The 20042-nt window shown below is 39.0% G+C and overlaps 1 protein-coding gene across 3 annotated transcripts in view; it reads left to right on the top strand.

Annotated features, from left to right (window-relative positions):
* Nucleotides 1–318: 318 nt before the first annotated feature.
* Nucleotides 319–20042, top strand: part of ints10 (integrator complex subunit 10) — a 43040-nt gene continuing 23316 nt past the window's right edge. For 2 of the 3 annotated variants that reach the window (XM_080745498.1, XM_080745499.1), the window contains exons 1-9: nt 319–517; nt 2515–2682; nt 4254–4321; nt 4543–4646; nt 9304–9443; nt 9775–9856; nt 12492–12617; nt 14016–14247; nt 18811–18980. In XM_080745498.1, the coding sequence (XP_080601624.1) occupies nt 2554–2682; nt 4254–4321; nt 4543–4646; nt 9304–9443; nt 9775–9856; nt 12492–12617; nt 14016–14247; nt 18811–18980 (1051 nt within the window). In that variant the 5' untranslated portion in view covers nt 319–517; nt 2515–2553. Of the gene's footprint in view, nt 518–2514; nt 2683–4253; nt 4322–4542; nt 4647–5438; nt 5455–9303; nt 9444–9774; nt 9857–12491; nt 12618–14015; nt 14248–18810; nt 18981–20042 lie in introns of those variants that run through there. The other variant, XM_080745500.1, reaches the window with a different exon arrangement.

Genomic DNA, 20042 nt, shown 5'->3' on the forward strand with positions numbered 1-20042 from the left:
TGTTCAGGATTGTTTTGTCTTTATAATTATAATAGAATAGAATAATAAGAACTACAGTTGTGTAGTCCAGGGTTAAAACGTGAGAACTACAGTTGTGTAGTCCAGCTTGATATTCAGGATTGTTTTGTCTTTCAGCTTCATTCATTGCCTGGTTAATAAACCAGACTCTATCACACACACCGCCAGGGGGTGCTGTTGTGTTCGGTCTGGTTTATTAACCAGGCAACTTAATTCCGGGAAATAAATTACCTTATGTCTTACACGCATGGCTGTGACGTAGTTAGTGTGCGCCGGCTCTTCAGTGGAAGCGCTAAATGAAAAGATGTTTTTGTTTTACTTCAAAACAAACATCCACGTTTAATAACTAATTAAGCACCTTTATTTTAATAACCATTAAAAACACATACATTTAACACGTGGTTATTGATGTAGGAAGTTTAGAGCTACGGTTACAACCTGTATGAAATGTAATTAAATATTACATCTTTAATCCACAAGAAGAATCAACAATCCAGAGGTATTCTTATTTTATTGTTCTTTTAACTCAAGTATTAATACAAGTATATAAGTATATAAGTATAAATATTATATAAAATTAGTAGAATTCACTTGCATTTGAGTATCATCTGTAGGTTAACCTGTTGTTAAATTTATAAACCGTTTACTGTTTTATGTTTTACAATCACTACAAAATGTAAATAATGTTGTTTAGACGATGCGAGGTTCATTGACTCTTTGAATTGAGTACTAAAGACCTCAATGTCAACAAGCCATAGACCCTGTATCTGTTCTGTGCTTTAACTGATTATTCAATCAATCAATCAATCAATCAAATGCTATCCTATAGTTTAATGTAATGTTATTTAGACATCATGTTGTTTAGACATTGTTTATCTGCTATCCTATATTTTCTTTTCATTGATTGAATATTTTAACAGTTTGTGTGAGCTTGTAGATCGGCTATTTTCATCACAAAGCCCTAGATTAGAATGTCTGTGATCTTACATACTTATAACACTGTGTGTTCATTCCAAATACACAGCCATAGATGGGTCCTACTGCGTAGCGGTGAGCAGATAATCTGATGTGTGTGAAACTCAACCAATAATCAACTCCTTAGACTTGGAGACAGATATTGTCCTCTATAGCAGTGTTTCTCAACCACTGGTCCTGGGTACCTTTGGTGTGCCCCTGAGAAGGGTCAAGTGTGCCCCTTGAAACTGCTTGAAAGCCAGTATTGTATTTATCATTTTAAAAATGATTTAAACTAGTGACAACTGCCGATCTACAAGCACACAACGGCTCGCGGTGCGAGGCGTTGTGTGCTTGTAGATCTGCTGTTTTCACTACTGTTGTGCGACAGCCTTGTATGATGAAGCAGGGCTTTACTTTGTGAAGAAACGTACACATTTGAAACTTGGAGATACAAGGTTTCTTCCCGACAGTGAGGATATTTACACCTCCGTATTATGTTGGTGTGACCATGGATTCTTGGGACATGAAAAGTGTGCCCATGCAGAAAAAAAGGTTGAGAAACATTGCTCTCTAGTTTCATATCCCTTTGAAAGTTCTGGCAGAAAACGTGAGTTTAGTAAAATATCTCCACTTTTCCAGGAGTTTACATGGACGACATTCAGTCCAGAATGAGAGCTGGACTGAATATATAAAAACCTCTTTAGTGAAGCACAAACGTACGTACGCAGTAGGACCCATCTATGGCTGTGTATTTGGAATAAACACATTGATAGAAATATTACACCTTCTTATTCCCCTATGAGATACAATAATCCATCACAAAGAAATAAGACAGGAGAGTGATCAGAGTGAGAATGGAATGTTTACTGGAGAGAGAGAATTCAAGACAAAGGTACAACAGAATAATCAATGGTTCGTGCTCTCTCTGACAAATTATGTTTTGACATGAGTATAAGTATGATCATTTGGTCAGTCAATGGATGACGTTTCAACAGTTCATAGGATGTTTCCCCGAATGACAAGACAAAGATTCATAGTTTCCTTCGCTGGTGTCTGCACGACACCAGGCTGAGCCTTATAAACCAAAACAATTATCATTGTTTTAGGTACAGGCTCCATGGCAGTAGATAAGGCCTCATTTCTACCAGACAGAGACCTTGTGGGTACAGGCTCCATGGCAGTAGATAAGGCCTCATTTCTACCAGACAGAGACCTTGTGGGTACAGGCTCCATGGCAGTAGATAAGGCCTCATTTCTACCAGACAGAGACCTTGTGGGTTTGGTACATGACATTAAAGCATGGCACAGTCACAAGCTGTATAAGGGTCAGGTGGTCAGTTGGTCATCAATATGAATTGATAAAAAGATGATACAAACCATAACAAAATACCTAACACACGTACACACGAATACACAGTATACACGTAGACATACAAGTGCTGTATGTAAGATCACAGACATTCTAACCCTAAGTATAAATAAGTCATAAAAACACTAACATGAAGTTTAGTCCACTAAATGTGGTGCCTGTCTCTCTAGGACCCAGGAGGAGTCAGAGGAGTAGATCTATAGAACATCATGTCTGCCCAGAAGGACTGTGAGTTCCTGGTGAAACGAGCCAGAGATCTGGTGTCAGAAGATCCATGTGCTGCCAAGGCCTGGTTGATCACTGCTAGGACCCTTTACCCTAGCGACTTCAATATACAGGTAACTACATCTGGTGTAACACCCTGCCAAGGCCTGGTTGATCACTGCTAGGACCCTTTACCCTAGCGACTTCAATATACAGGTACCATAACCCTTTACCCTAGCGACTTCAACATACAGGTACCATAACCCTTTACCCTAGCGACTTCAATATACAGGTACCATAACCCTCTACCCTAGCGACTTCAACATACAGGTATACATCTGGTGGTTCCCCAATAGGCGGCCAATGGCCCGCGGCTTGGTACTCTAGACATAATTTTGCACTTGGGGAAAACTAATTGGGGAACCCTGTCCTAGCGACTTCAATATACAGTTACCAGAACCCTCTACCCTAGCGACATCAATATACAGGTACCCACATCTGGTGTAACACCCTACCGTTAGACTGGTGACTATTATTGTCAGACTCATTGAAAACACGCTTCCCTTATTATTTATTATTTATGTGTCATGATTTATTTTAGGGTTAAACATTTCATCCTAATTCCGTATTGCCATGGTTTTCTTACCTTTTACGCAGCGTGTGTGCGTGTCCATCGTGCACGATGGTGCACGTATCGTGTAAAAAAAAAAGAAAAAAAAGAAAACCCATGTTAATCTGAGCTTCCAACAGTAAGCAAACCAAAACAGGATCAGGAAACCGAAAACCGGTTATGTTCGCCTCCAAAAATGCAGATCCGGTTCCGGTGCCGTCCCAGACCGGAGGTACTTGGAAACCCCGGAGAGGTGATCCGATTCTGGATTGTTTTGAAGTAAATCTCATTAATTAATATCTGGGGAAACTCCTGCTCTGGCTGACTGGCTGTCAATATGAACTAAAGAGTTTATTTATTCCTATGTTTTCAGTATGAGATGTACATGATTATATTGATTTATTTATTTGTATCGTTTCAATATGAAATGTACATGATTATATTGAGTTTATTTGTATCGTTTCAGTATGAAATGTACATGATTATATTGAGTTTGTTTATTTGTATCGTTTCAGTATGAAATGTACATGATTATATTGAGTTTATTTGTATCGTTTCAGTATGAAATGTACATGATTATATTGAGTTTGTTTATTTGTATCGTTTCAGTATGAAATGTACATGATTATATTGGGTTTGTTTATTTGTATCGTTTCAGTATGAAATGTACATGATTATATTGATTTATTTATTTGTATCGTTTCAGTATGAAATGTACATGATTATATTGATTTATTTATTTGTATCGTTTCAGTATGAAATGTACATGATTATATTGAGTTTGTTTATTTGTATCGTTTCAGTATGAAATGTACATGATTATATTGATTTATTTATTTGTATCGTTTCAGTATGAAATGTACATGATTATATTGATTTATTTATTTGTATTGTTTCAGTATGAAATGTACATGATTATATTGAGTTTATTTATTTGTATCGTTTCAGTATGAAATGTACATGATTATATTGAGTTTGTTTATTTGTATCGTTTCAGTATGAAATGTACATGATTATATTGAGTTTATTTATTTGTATCGTTTCAGTATGAAATGTACATGATTATATTGAGTTTATTTATTTGTATTGTTTCAGTATGAGATGTACATGATTGAACGGAACGCAGAGAGGACTGCCCCTGCAGGCCGACTGCTGTATGACATGTGAGTAGATTTATTAATCCATTATAAATAAAATAATGTCTCAGGTTTATATTAAATAATGCATGATACGCATTCATATCTCAGGTTCATACACTTATATTTAACTTTATATTTATTCATATATTTATTTATATTCAAGTTTGGAGGTTTATATTAGATAGTATAGATACATAATGATGAAGATGATATATGGTTTATGAATATTAAATAATATGTTTCAGGTTCCTCAGCTTCCCAGACCAGCCGGTCGTTTGGAGAGAAATCGCTGTGATCACTTCTGCTCTGAGACAAGACTGTCTGGATAAACACTCTGCTTTCTTACAAGGTCTGTTTAATATTATATTTAATATTTAATATTTAATACCACTTATAGACTGTCTGGACAAACACTCTGCCTTCCTGCAAGCTCTGTTTAATATTATATTTAATATTTAATACCACTTATAGACTGTCTGGACAAACGCTCTGCTTTCCTACAAGGTCTGTTTAATATTATATTTAATATTTAATATTTAATACCACTTATAGACTGTCTGGACAAACACTCTGCCTTCCTGCAAGCTCTGTTTAATATTATATGTAATATTTAATATATGAATATGTTATTAAATACCACTTATAGACTGTCTGGACAAACACTCTGCCTTCCTACAAGGTCTGTTTAATATTATATTTAATATTTAATACCACTTATAGACTGTCTGGACAAACACTCTGCTTTCCTACAAGGTCTGTTTAATATTATATTTAATATTAAATACCACTTATAGACTGTCTGGACAAACACTCTGCCTTCCTACAAGGTCTGTTTAATATTATATTTAATATTTAATACCACTTATAGACTGTCTGGACAAACACTCTGCCTTCCTACAAGGTCTGTTTAATATTGTATTTAATATTTAATATTTAATACCACTTATAGACTGTCTGGACAAACACTCTGCCTTCCTGCAAGGTCTGTTTAATATTATATTTAATATTTAATATATGAATATGTTATTAAATACCACTTATAGACTGTCTGGACAAACACTCTGCTTTCCTACAAGGTCTGTTAAATATTATATTTAATATTTAATATTTAATACCACTTATAGACTGTCTGGACAAACACTCTGCTTTCTTACAAGGTCAGTTTAATATTATATTTAATATTTAATATATGAATATGTTATTAAATACCACTTATAGACTGTCTGTTTAATATTATATTTAATATTTAATATATGAATATGTTATTAAATATCACTTATAGACTGTCTGTTTAATATTATATTTAATATTTAATATTAAATACCACTTATAGACTGTCTGGACAAACACTCTGCTTTAAGGTCTGTTTAATATTATATTTAATATTTAATATATGAATATTTTGTTATTAAATATCACTTATAGACTGTCTGGACAAACACTCTGCCTTCCTACAAGGTCTGTTTAATATCATATTTAATATTTAATATTAACTACCACTTATAGACTGTCTGGACAAACACTCTGCCTTCCTACAAGGTCTGTTTAATATTATATTTAATATTTAATATTAAATACCACTTATAGACTGTCTGGACAAACACTCTGCCTTTCTACAAGGTCTGTTTAATATTATATTTAATATTTAATATATGAATATGTTATTAAATACCACTTATAGACTGTCTGTTTAATATCATATTTAATATTTAATATGTAATACATGTATATGTTATTAAATATCACTTATAGACTGTCTGGACAAACACTCTGCTTTTTTACAAGGTCTGTTTAGTCTGTTTACACTTTTTTATGGTCTATGGGTTTGCCGCTCTGACATCACGCTTTGACATAACTGTGATGTCATGGGAACCACTCTAACAGAACCCCTTTATGGCCATATATGAAGATCCCTGATGTCATCAATATTAAGCCCATATGTAACAGGACTTCATATGGGAATGCCCAAATATGGAGGAAGACAGCCCATATACTGCATGTGTGGCTGGTTCAGACAGGGATCTCCATGTATGGATTATTATGTTCTTATATATGTTCTTATATATGTTCTTATATATGTTCTTATGATGTTCTTATATATGTTCTTATATATGTTCTTATTGCGACCGTAAGGTCGCAGTTTAGTATGAAAACCTCCACCGGCCGTCCGTCCGTCCGTCCGTCCGTCACACACGTCACACCTTTGCCCTGCTCAATGTATACGTGTAACGCCTGATACTGAGGTGATGTGTCACTGTGACATCACAGATACTGAGGTGATGTGTCACTGTGACATCACAGGTGAGATCGCAGTGATGTCAGATACTCAGAGCAGGGATCTCCATATTTAGGCATAAACAGGTGACATCACAGTGATGTCAGATACTCAGAGCAGGTATCTCCATATATGGGCATAAAATGGATTCTGTTAGGGATCTCCATACTGTATATGGGCATAAAAGGGATTAGTGATGTCAGATACTCAGAGCAGGGATCTCCATATATGGGCATAAAAGGGATTAGTGATGTCAGATACTCAGAGCAGGGATCTCCATATATGGGCATAAAAGGGATTCAGATGGAGATTCAACTTCAATGAGTAACAATGGCAAACTGTCAACTGCCCGTATTCTTGATAATTGGTAAAACAAACTTTTGGCCTATTTGTGGCTTATCATCACATCCAACCATCTTAAGATACTCAGCTAGTGGGGAATGCTCTCTTCCCTGGTGAGAATTGCCCCTTTATATAGGGCTTGTTTGTGTATTGTATGACATCACGCCACATCATCAGCTGTGGACTCTGTGATGTCATCGTATCTCCATATATGGCCATCTCCGTATATGGAGATATAAGTCGTCCATGCCCAGGTATGGGCTGGTGAGGTCAGACTTTGTGTGATGGGTAGGTTATCTCCATATATGGAGATTCAACATTCCAGGTGTAACTATGGCTGCCCGTATGACGTGAGAGGTGGAGGCTGTGATATTTGTGGAGATAAGCGACCAACGGTCGCTTATCTCCCGATTAGGGAGTCTTACTGGTTATGTTCTTATTATGTTCTTATATATGTTCTTATATATGTTCCTATATATGTTATTGTCTCCACCAGCCGAAGGCTGAGGGAGAGTATGTTTTCCCCTCCGTCCGTCCGTCCGTGCGTCCGTGCGTGCGTCCGTGCGTGCGTCCGTGCGTCCGTCCGTCCTCGCAGTTTGTGAGCAGCTAATCTCAGTCACCGTTGGCCCGATCGCTGCCAAACTGAGCACACACACTCCCTGGATGCCAATCTAGAACCTCTGCCCCACATTTTTCAAATCAGCCTCATGGTGGCGCTATAACAGGCCGATTTGTGTGGCCTGGTTGTTACCAGCTAATCTCCGGCGCCGTTGGCCCGATCGCTGCCAAACTGAGCACACACACTCCCTGGATGCTAATTCAGAACCTCTGCCCCACATTTTTTAAATCAGCCTCATGGTGGCGCTATAACAGGCCGATTTGTGTGGCCTGGTGGAGACCTGTGCTCGGAAGAGCACTGCTTCTAGTTATATATGTTATTGTCTCCACCAGCCGAAGGCTGAGGGAGAATATGTTTTCCCCTCCGTCCGTCCGTCCGTCCGTGCGTCCGTGCGTGCGTCCGTGCGTCCGTGCGTCCTCGCAGTTTGTGAGCAGCTAATCTCAGTCACCGTTGGCCCGATCGCTGCCAAACTGAGCACACACACTCCCTGGATGCCAATCTAGAACCTCTGCCCCACATTTTTCAAATCAGCCTCATGGTGGCGCTATAACAGGCCGATTTGTGTGGCCTGGTTGTTACCAGCTAATCTCCGGCGCCGTTGGCCCGATCGCTGCCAAACTGAGCACACACACTCCCTGGATGCTAATTCAGAACCTCTGCCCCACATTTTTTAAATCAGCCTCATGGTGGCGCTATAACAGGCCGATTTGTGTGGCCTGGTGGAGACCTGTGCTCGGAAGAGCACTGCTTCTAGTTATATATGTTCTTATTATGTTCTTATATATGTTCTTATATGTTCCTATATATGTTCTTATATATGTTCTTATATATGTTATTATATCACTTGGACAAACATGCTGCTTTCTTATAAGATCTGTTTTTAATTTACGTCATATTTATTATAACTTATGAATGCCCCCAGAACATGTTATTTATTTTATATCAAAATGAGGGAGATTTACAGCCACAGCAAAGTGATATAGTCAGAAACGCAGCCATCTTGAAAATGTGTGAGTTTGATTATCATTTAGGTTACATTTTTATCTGTTGATTATCAATTAGGATTAAAGTTATCTCTTAGTTTTCTGTCTAACTGTGACGGTGCTTCTAACTTAAATTATTCTCAATTAGAATTAAACTGATTAGAACATGTTAGTTACCCCCCCCCCCCCAGTGTATTTTACATTGACGTCAATGTGTTGTTAAAGGGACAGTTCACTCTGTTTGATACGCGTCATCACTGTGACATCACTGTGACATGATGTCCTCACCGTGACATGATGTGTTGTTCTGTTGTGTGTTGTTTAACACGAGTGTGTGAGACATTGATGTGTGTAGTTGTGTTTGTGTATTGTTGAACAGGAGTGTTTGAGACGCTGATGTGTGTAGTTGTGTTTGTGTATTGTTTAACAGGAGTGTTTGAGAGATTGCATTGTGTAGTTGTGTTTGTGTATTGTTGAACAGGAGTGTTTGAGACGTTGATGTGTGTAGTTGTGTTTGTGTATTGTTGAACAGGAGTGTTTGAGACGCTGATGTGTGTAGTTGTGTTTGTGTATTGTTGAACAGGAGTGTTTGAGACATTGATGTGTGTAGTTGTGTTTGTGTATTGTTTAACAGAAGTGTGTGAGACGCTGATGTGTGTAGTTGTGTTTGTGTATTGTTTAACTGGAGTGTTTGAGACGCTGATGTGTGTAGTTGTGTTTGTGTATTGTTTAACTGGAGTGTTTGAGACGCTGATGTGTGTAGTTGTGTTTGTGTATTGTTTAACAGGAGTGTTTGAGACGTTGCCGGGCAGAGTTCAGTGTGAGATGCTTCTTAAAGCGACAGAACAATGTTTCAACACCTTGGAGAAAGCTGAGATGTTGTTACTGCTCCTCAAACGCTTCCCCGAGTCCGTCGTCCAGCATGGAGTAAGTATTTATACCAGAGTATTTATAGCTGAGTATTTATACCCAAGTATTTATACCTGTGTAGTTATATGTACTGTCTCTCTGCATTCTACGATCCTATAGTTTACTGAGACGCTTCGCTGTCTCTCTGCGTTCTATGATCCTATAGTTTACTGAGACGCTACGCTGTCTCTCTGCGTTCTATGATCCTATAGTTTACTGAGACGCTACGCTGTCTCTCTGCGTTCTATGATCCTATAGTTTACTGAGACGCTACGCTGTCTCTCTGCGTTCTATGATCCTATAGTTTACTGAGACGCTACGCTGTCTCTCTGCTTGTTTGTGTTTTCAGGTGAATCTTGGAGAGACCTTGTTGGAAGCAGAGATCTCAGAGAACTTGGACTCTCCTGTCAACTGCTTCAGAAAACTGTTTGGTCAGTTTAACCTTAACTTAAATTAACTTAACCTAAAGTGTTCAAGATCAACAACTCATCATGCTGCATCATATGATGCAAAATGCATCATCATTCATGCTGAAATACTAAAATATCTCAAAACACAGATTGAACACAAAAAATAACTGTGTTGATCGTGTCCCAAACAACAATAAAATAATATCTGGTTGTCCCAGAGGTGAACTGGGCCTTTAACTTAACCTAAAGAACAGTCTGTGTGAGAACACAAACTAACACATCATAAATATAATGAAACAAACAGAGACCTCACCTCTCTTCTCACTCAGTTGTTTTATTGAACATCAGCAGATCAATACATTCACATGTGGCTCAAATCATCAACATTAAAGAGGGGTGCCATAGTTTTGTACTTTTTCTGTTTTGTATGTGTCTATGGAGTTAACACAACCCTGACCCTGACATGTTGTTGTTATTAATATTATTATAATTAACTGTTAATTAAACATTATTTTTATTTACAGTATGTGACGTCCTTCCTCTCATCATAAACAACCCTGACATGTTGTTGTTATTAATATTATTATAATTAACTGTTAATTAAACATTATTTTTATTTACAGTGTATGTGACGTCCTTCCTCTCATCATAAACAACCCTGCCATGTTGTTATTAATATTATTATAATTAACTGTTAATTAAACATTATATTTATTTACAGTATGTGATGTCCTTCCTCTCATCATAAACAACCCTGACATGTTGTTGTTATTAATATTATTATAATTAACTGTTAATTAAACATTATATTTATTTACAGTATGTGACGTCCTTCCTCTCATCTACTATTAAATTTTTCTTAGAGCCGCATCCCACTTCCAAGCCCATACACGCCCATTTCGCCTCCACTTCAACTCATAGCTAGAGCAGATGTCGGTAGAGCGTAGGGAATAAAACCGCCCATAACTCTATCATTAGTGGCGTTTCCATAAAGCCACTTTTTGCGCATTAACGGCTTAATCGCAAAATGTTTTTATGGAAACACTTCAAAATGCGAATAAACTTTCATTATCCGCAAAAAAAGTTATCCGCTTGGAGGAGGAGGATTTTGAGCCTTTATCGAATAAACTAAATGCGCTTAAGTGAATGGAAACGGGTCAGACAATACATGCGAATAGATGATGACGTTCTAGGTCCATTTCCTCATCCCCTGCCGCTTTGTCCATGGTATAGCGTTAGCCCACAAAACAAACCTGTTGTTTGTTACACACGGAGTGACACGGACCATGTGTAAATTCCTCCCGTTTTCACCTCAAGCCATCGGTGGCGAGCGAACCCTTCCTCATCCCACGGTGTTGCGTGCCTGACGTGCCCAATCTACAAGCTCACAGGCACAGCAGCAGCTCGCATCCACGTCTCCGCGCCGCGTTGAGAGCTTGCAGATCGGCCACCTGACCTTCCAGAGGACGCTAAAACTTGCACTGTGCAACTGCAGCGACGCGACCGCGGTTTTCCCGGTGAACCGGTAGCTTTATGTATTGAGAGGAACTCTTGCCAATTTCGTAAGAGACTCGTCGCCAATTGTATTTAAAAGTTATGTGGGGCCATGATGATGATAACACCTTCTTCCCACTACTAGACAGCGACCGAGTCACAGCAGTCAGACGGTGCAGTGCTCAGGTTCGGTCTGATAAAAATCAGCCCGATCAACTCTTGCGACGTCGCTAATTCGAATGACACCCGCAAATGGAAACATGCTAAATTCGCTTTGTCTTAATGCGTATTTCTGATAATACGCTTCCCTAATTCGAATACGTTTATGGAAACGCCACTACTGGCCCCCCGTTGCCATGGTGACCGCCGTCCATTGGCTCGTATTCCCAGCTATGGGACCGGCGGATCCAATTTCAACCGAGGGGGGTGTAGCCAGAACACACACACACACACACACACAAAAATAGCTAATAGTTAGCTCACAACTTTCCACTTTTCTCTTTCACCTCAATCGCAGTAACATCCGTATACACCACGTCATCGCATCACCAATACGTTTTATTTTTTATTTATTTTTTTCCAAATTTTTTTTCTCAAACATTTTTTTTTCTCAAAAAATGTTTTTCTCTAAAAAATTTTTTTTAGAAAAATTCTTTTTTCTCAATTTTTTTTTCTCAAAATTCTTTTTTCTCAAATTCTTTTTTTCTCAAAAAACTTTTTTTCTCAAAAAACTTTTTTTCTCAAAAGTTTTTTTTCTCAAAATTTTAGAGATTTTTTTTTCTAAAATTTTTTTTTTTCTAAAAAATTTTTTTTCTCAATTTTTTTTTCTCAAAACATTTTTTTTTCTCAAATTTTTTTTCTCTAAATTATTTTTTTTCTCAAAAAACTTTTTCTCAAAAAACTTTTTTTCTCAAAAAACTTTTTTTTCTCAAAAAACATTTTTTTTCTCAAAAACATTTTTTTTCTCAAAAAAACCATCAGATCGTGGCCACCCTGTACCTCAGGGATTTGTTTTCGACGAATATTTACTCCTATAGACGCAACGCGACGACCTAGAGGGGAGGCCGGCGTAGCCGGCCGACTTTCTAGTCATGAACAACCCTGTTGTTGTTATTAATATTATTATAATTAACTGTTAATTAAACATTATATTTATTTACAGTATGTGACGTCCTTCCTCTCATCATGAACAACCCTGACATGCGTCTGCCTTCCAGTCTGCTTCATAAATACCTGCTGAAAGCTGCAGAGTTTTACATCTGTTATGTAACGCAAGGACACACAGCTGGTAACTAATATTATTATTATTATTATTATATGGTTTTACATCTGTTATGTAACGCAAGGACACACAGCTGGTAACTAATATTATTAATATTATTATTATTATTATTATATGGTTTTACATCTGTTATGTAACGCAAGGACACAGCTGGTAATTATATGGTTTTACATCTGTTATGTAACGCAAGGACACACAGCTGGTAACTAATATTATTAATATTATTATTATTATATGGTTTTACATCTGTTATGTAACGCAAGGACACACACCTGGTAACTATTATTACTACTATTATTATTACCCTTATTATTATTATATAGTTTTACATCCTTTATGAAATGCACACCTGCTTTTTGTGATTTTAGGCCACAATCTGTAGGAGCAGTGTGCAAAAATGTGTTTTTCAAGAATCGGCCTCATGGTGGCGCTAGAAGAGGGCCATGTGTGAATTGATGGTGGTGGAGGTTGGGGTTGGGCAGGCAAGGACTGTGTGTGCAAAATCTGGCATGGATCGGGGCAACGGTTGCGGAGATATGAGCAGGATAAAAGTGTGACAGACGGACAGTTGGTCGAGGTTTTGATAGTAACTGCGACCTGACGTTTGCAATTACCATTAACATCTTCTATCAACTCTGTGGTAAAAGTTTCACCACCCGACACCAATCATTAGTGATCAACAAGGCAATGTAGATTAGGAGGTTTGGAGCTTTTTGCCTCTGAAACTGAACATCAGGGTTCTATTTTCACTTGACATTTTTTTTACTAAATGAGGACAGAAGGATCTTGCAGACAGACTGACTATGTGCAGCACAGCCTGTTGTCCTCCTAGATAGGAGGTTTTTGCATTTTGGCCATCAAAATGCCACTTTTCTTTTCAAATCAGCCTCATGGTGGCGCTATAACAGGCCGATTTGTGTTTTTACCTATAACCCAGGTTCCATTCCATAGCTGAATGGTTACCCCCCGGCTCCACCGGGCGCGTCGAGCGTCAACGTCAGCGCTGGGAACGCTCCCGTTTTAATTAATGAAGGGTGCTCCACTGCCGACGTCAACGTTGGCGTCGGACGCTCAAATTCGCCCCGGTTCATTTTTTGACGCCGGCACGACGCCGTCATTTTGGTGTAGCCCTAGGGTTAGGGAGCCCGCCTGGGGAACCAGAGCCCCTGGTTGTCACAGGTTCGATTCCAGGCCAGAGCCCCTGGTTGTCACAGGTTCGATTCCAGGCCAGGGTAGCAATGTGGATGTGTGTCCCTGAGCAAGACTCTTAACCCCTAGTTGCTCACATGCTCCTTGTGGGCAGTGAATCAGCTGGGTTGGGGTAAAAATACTGAATTTCCCTTGCGGGGGGAGTGGGGGGAGTAGGTAAATATTATTATTATTATTATTATTATTGGACGACAGGCTCTCAGGAGGGCGGGGCTCTGAAGTCTCCGCCCACGCCGTCTTCCAGAAGCTCCACCTCCCAGCGGCATGTGATTGACGGGCTGTCAGAGAAGAGAAGAGTGATTGACGGGCTGTCAGAGAAGTCGTCAGTGGTGACAGATCCCTGGGACAGACTGATGGACATCCTGTCTGTGGTGGGGACGCGCTGCGAGTGGCAGGGCGAGTGGCAGGGAGCCATGAAGAGAGACCGGTAAATGTATATACACTTATACATATATACATATACAGTATAAACATATATACATAAATATATTCATAAATATATACATACATATACCGGTACATATATACATATATACATACATATATACATAATACATATATACATACATATATACATATTACTGTCTGTGGTGGGGACGCACTGCGAGTGGTAGAGAGACATGAAGAGAGACAAGTAAATATATACACACATATATATATATATATATATATATATGTTACAGCATGTTTGGGTAACTCAGGACGTTCATTGTAAGAGCGCTTGTTTCGTTCACCACACACTAATCACCACCAGATGGCGACGACAGCCCATAGACAGCCATTCACTAGTGCAGGCGCTGACGTCACTCGTTTGCGACTCCCTTTCTTTATTTACTAGCCTAGCTGGGCGGTGTTTAGCCATTAGCTTAGCCATTAGCTTAGCCATTAGCTTACTATGAGCGTTTATCTTGGGCTTGCCCAGGCCTTACGGCCTGGGCATAAATATAACGATTGCATTCACCACGGCTTCGTAACTCGCGCGGCGCTCCGCCGGCCGCGCGGCCCTGGCCCGCTCTTCGCGGCCACTCGCGCCTGCGGCGCTCGGGGGCGAAGAGCAGGACCAAGGTCCGCTTGCAATGTCGTGGACAATCGATGGGCTCCGCCTGGAGGACGTTGTTGTGGGCGACCGCTTGTTCCGCCCCGTGCGGCACCGCGAGTGCTCCGTTTCTCGGCCGTCCTGTTTCTCTAACATCCGGTGACATATATATATATAATATATATATATATATATATATATATATATATATATATATATATATATATATTTGAGCTGTCTGTGTATATGTCCATATTAGGACATATGCTGAGCTCCTCCACACAGTGAAGGACCTGTGTCTAATATGTGTTTATATGTCCATATTAGGACCAGGGTTTCCGCTAGGTATTTTTGGGGCCGGCCACCTTGGCCGGCAGGATTATATTTTACCGGCCAATCAATTAATTTATCGGCCATATTATAATGAATGTCACATGCGTGTTTGCAGATACTGTATGTGCAATGTGCATCCAACTGATAATTACATCATTTTATGTTAGCGCTGGGCTTCTTTCCTCTTTATCACAGATGCAATCTGTTCCTGTTTTTATAGTTAACTAAATAATATCTATCTACTACTAAATAATCTGTTCCTGTTTTTATAGTTAACTAAATAATATCTATCTACTACTAAATAATCTGTTCCTGTTTTTATAGTTAACTAAATAATATCTATCTACTTATGCAGAACTATTGCTTGCCAAAAAATAAGTGAATACAGTGAACTGCCTGTGTGCCACACAATAGTATTAATGTGTTAACTCATTCTGAGCCCCAGACATTAACGGATTATAATGTCCAAAGTGCCTCCTTCAGGTCCCATTCACTTGCGTTGTCTTATTTTGAAGGCCAGAAGTCCACACGCGAATCACTTCCGGTCTGACGTCATCGGATCGTGCGCTGGAACCGTTCCGTGTCCACGTGGAGTTGTGTAATGGCCGACCGGGAGCTTTTATAACTGTGTAACATAAGCGAGCATCTGCCTCCATCCTAGCTTCTAAAGTGTAGTTTTGAGATAATGGACATTAAAGATGAGATCCCCCGTCCACCTCAATGTTATGGATGGGACTATTTTGTGCTCGTGGAGCCGTGATGATGCGAAATCAGCGACGGATTTCATCTCCGGACCGCCGGCCATTCTTCTCGGTAATGTACTCGCCGTTACAGTAATAGATTACTTTTCCCGAGATATCCCGTGAATGGCACTACAGTAATAGATTACATTTCCCGAGACGTCTCGCGAATGGCACTAGATGAGTTAATAGTAACACATTAATCTACGTATGATTTGGTCTTTACATCTCATTAAACCTTAATATGCATACAAACTTTGTTTTGTTTTGTTAATGTTATGTTATGATGACGCAAGGAAGGCTGACTTCTCTCAGTTGCCTTAAATCAACGAGTCACCCACTGCTCACCACCACATCCATTTCTGTATCAGAAAGTCTTGTATAATATCCACGTGGTTCCACTGAGTTTCTGGTCCCTTTTTTATAATCGTCAACTGGGTCCGTCTTGGTTCAGATTACCACGGAGTCCGCACGGTTCTGTAACAGTAAACCCTGACTCCAGGGTCTCCAGCGGACAAGACAGCGCTGATTTGGGACAAGCGCTGGAGCTGCAGCTGTGAAGCTTGATGTGTGCTTCGATGTGTGCTACGGCCATACTTGATGTGTGTATGGCCGTGTTGCGTATCTATAGCAGATATACAAGCTCATAGCGCGGCAAATTGCGATATTTTCAACGTGCGTCACCATCGTACGACGAATAGGCTGATTGTAACAACGCAAGCACAGAAGAAGCAGCCGCGGCAAGCTCACCCGTCGGGATTTAAACCACGCTGACAGATCATGATACAAAAATGATGATGTTGTTTTAATGTTTGTAGCCGACTACTTTAACCAAATAATAATAAGAACTAGAAAAGAAAATTTCTACGAAATTTTAAGTGTGCCTGCAGCTCGCTAAGTCTGTGCAACCTTGTGTAGCGGTTGGTGTTAGCATTAGCATTACATTTTTTAACATTAGCATTTTTTGCATAAGCTTTAACATTATGGTTCTTCATATGACACCACCCACATGTCTGTACGACAAACGGATCACGAGATAAAGGGTCACTTCCTGTTTGGTGAGGGGCACTTCCTGTTTGGCGAAATAGGCCCCAATTAAGGTTAATGACTCTTAATCAAGTCATTTGATGACACCCACGCGTCTGTACGACAAACAATTCATGAGATATAGGGTGACTTCCTGTTTGGTGAGGGGCACTTCCTGTTTGGCAAAATAGGCCCCAATTAAGGTTAAGGACTCTTAATCAAGTCATTTCACACCACCCGCGCGTCTGCACGACAAACGGTTCACGAGATAAAGGGTCACTTCCTGTTTGGTAAGGGGCACTTCCTGTTTGGCGAAATAGGCCCTAATTAAGGTTAAGGACTCTTATTCTTGTCATTTGACGCAACCCGCGCATCTGTACGACAAATGGTTCACGAGATCAAGGGTCACTTCCTGTTTGGTGAGGGGCACTTCCTGTTTGGCGAAATAGGCCCCAATTAAGGTTAAGGACTCTTAATCAAGTCATTTGATGCCATCTACGCGTCTGTACGACAAACGGTTCACGAGGTAAAGGGTCACTTCCTGTTTGGTGAGGGGCACTTCCTGTTTGGCGAAATAGGCCCCAATTAAGGTCATGGACGATTAATGAATTAAAGCTGCAAGCAGCGATGACCGGGCCCTCGCAGCTCTACCCACGTCACAAGGCCAGCAGCCAATCAGAAACCAAACAGGAAGTCAGCCATTTCGACTAATTAGTGGCGTTTTGGCACATTTTTGGCCGTTATCACGGGTCGCACTTTAACAAGTTTTTTGAGAAAAAATTGTTGTTTGAGAAAAAATTGTTTTTTGAGAAAAAATTGTTTTGTGAGAAAAAAAATTGTTGAGAAAAAAAAAAATTGAGAAAAAAAAAATTTTGAGAAAAAAAAATTTTTTGAGAAAAAAAAATTTTTGAGAAAAAAAAATTGAGAAAAAAAATTGAGAAAAAAAAATTTTTTGAGAAAAAATTTTTTTTTGAGAAAAAAAAGATTTTTGAGAAAAAAAAAATGTATGACACCAGCCGCAAGTCTGTACGACAAACGGTTCATGAGTTATAGAGGCACTTCCTGTTTGGTGAAGGGCACTTCCTGTTTGGTGAAGGAAGCGTCAATTAAGGTTAAGGACTCTTAATCAAGTCATATGAAACCATCCACGCATCTGTACGACAAACGGTTCATGAGATGTAGAGGCACTTCCTGTTTGGCGAAGGGCACTTCCTGTTACAGAGGGGGCGGGGCTTAATCAATTACAGCTCATCCCTTTTGGCCGGAAAAAGACCAAAGTTGTGTTTGCATTTTAAAGTTTAAATCACGTTGCTAGGCAAAAGTATGGCAGAGTTATGTGGCGCCAAAGTTTCTGGGTTTTTTTCTGAGTCCCCCATTCTAAGTCAATGGGGTTGTTTTTCCTAATTACGTCGTAACGCGGATTGGAAAGAAAAGTAATAGCACCCCATTCCTGGCCGAGCCGCACGTTTTGATGTATATATTGCGGGGGTGGCGCAAACCGTGCGGCAGTTATTACGTGCCGAAATTTGTGGGATCGTCATTATTATTATTTTTATTAAGTATGGCGGATTACAATAAGTGTTCTGCCATTGCGTTGCATGGCAGGCACACTTAATAATAGGCTTAAATGATAAAATAGCCTAAAGGGAGCCAAATGATAAAATAGCCTATAAGGGAGACATTTTCCCAGCCGGTCACAGTGGCCGGTGGACTTTATAATTACCGACCAATTAAACATTTTAACGGTCAATGGCCGGTAAATACCGGCTAACGGAAACTCTGATTAGGACATATGCTGAGCTCCTCCACACAGTGAAGGACTTGTGTCTAATATGTGTTTATATGTCCATATTAGGACATATGCTGACCTCCTCCACACAGTGAAGGACCTGTGTCGCTACCTGCCTGGATTAGAGGGAGAAACCAGGACTCAGTGCTGCCACCAGGTGGTGATCTGTGCTGCACTGGTGTTGTTCCACAGTGCAGCACAGTATGTGTCTGCTGTGCAGCCGGGGCTGTTCTCAGGTCAGTTTATAACCTTATATACTGTATGTATCTACCATTCTATATGATTATAACAGGGCTGTTCTCAGGTCAGTTTATAACCTTATATACTGTATGTATCTACCATTCTATATGATTATAACTGGGCTGTTCTCAGGTCAGTTTATAACCTTATATACTGTATATCTACCATTCTATATGATTATAACTGGGCTGTTCCACAGTGCAGCACAGTATGTTTCTGCTGTGCAGCCGGGGCTGTTCCAAGGTCAGTTTATAATATTATAATATATGTGTTTTATCTATTATACTATTATTATGTATATCTATTATATCCTGTATGTGTCGGCTGTTCTCAGGTCAGTTTATAACCTTATAGATATATCTACTGTATATCTATATACCATTCTATATTATATATATCTATTATATCCTGTATGTGTCTGCTGTGCAGCCGGGGCTGTTCTCAGGTCAGTTTATAACCTTATAGATATATTTCAGGAGTGAACACATTGAACAGCGGTCAATAGATAGATATTTATGTATATATTAATGTATATACTGTATATATGTATATGTTTTTCAGGAGTTAACACATTGAGCAGTGGTCCATGGATAGATATTCATATATATGTATTAATGTATATAAGGTATACTATATATTTACAGTATATGTATTTCAGGTGTGAACACATTGAACAGCGGTCCATGGATAGATAGATAGATAGATACGTATATATTAATGTATATGGTATATATGTATATGTATTCCAGGTGTTAACACATTGAGCAGTGGTCCATGGGTCCATAGATATATATATATATATATATATATATATATATATATATATATATATATATATATATATATATATATATATATATATATTAATGTACATACTGTATATATGTATATGTATTTCAGGTGTGAACACATTGAACAGCGGTCCATGGATAGATAGATAGATAGTTAGATAGATAGATAGATAGATAGATATATATTAATGTATATGGTATATATTTATATGTATTCCAGGTGTTAACACATTGAGCAGTGGTCCATGGGTCCATATATATATATAT

This window comes from Nannobrachium achirus (genome assembly GCF_963921795.1).
Source record: "Nannobrachium achirus genome assembly, chromosome: 17".
NCBI lineage: Eukaryota > Metazoa > Chordata > Actinopteri > Myctophiformes > Myctophidae > Nannobrachium > Nannobrachium achirus.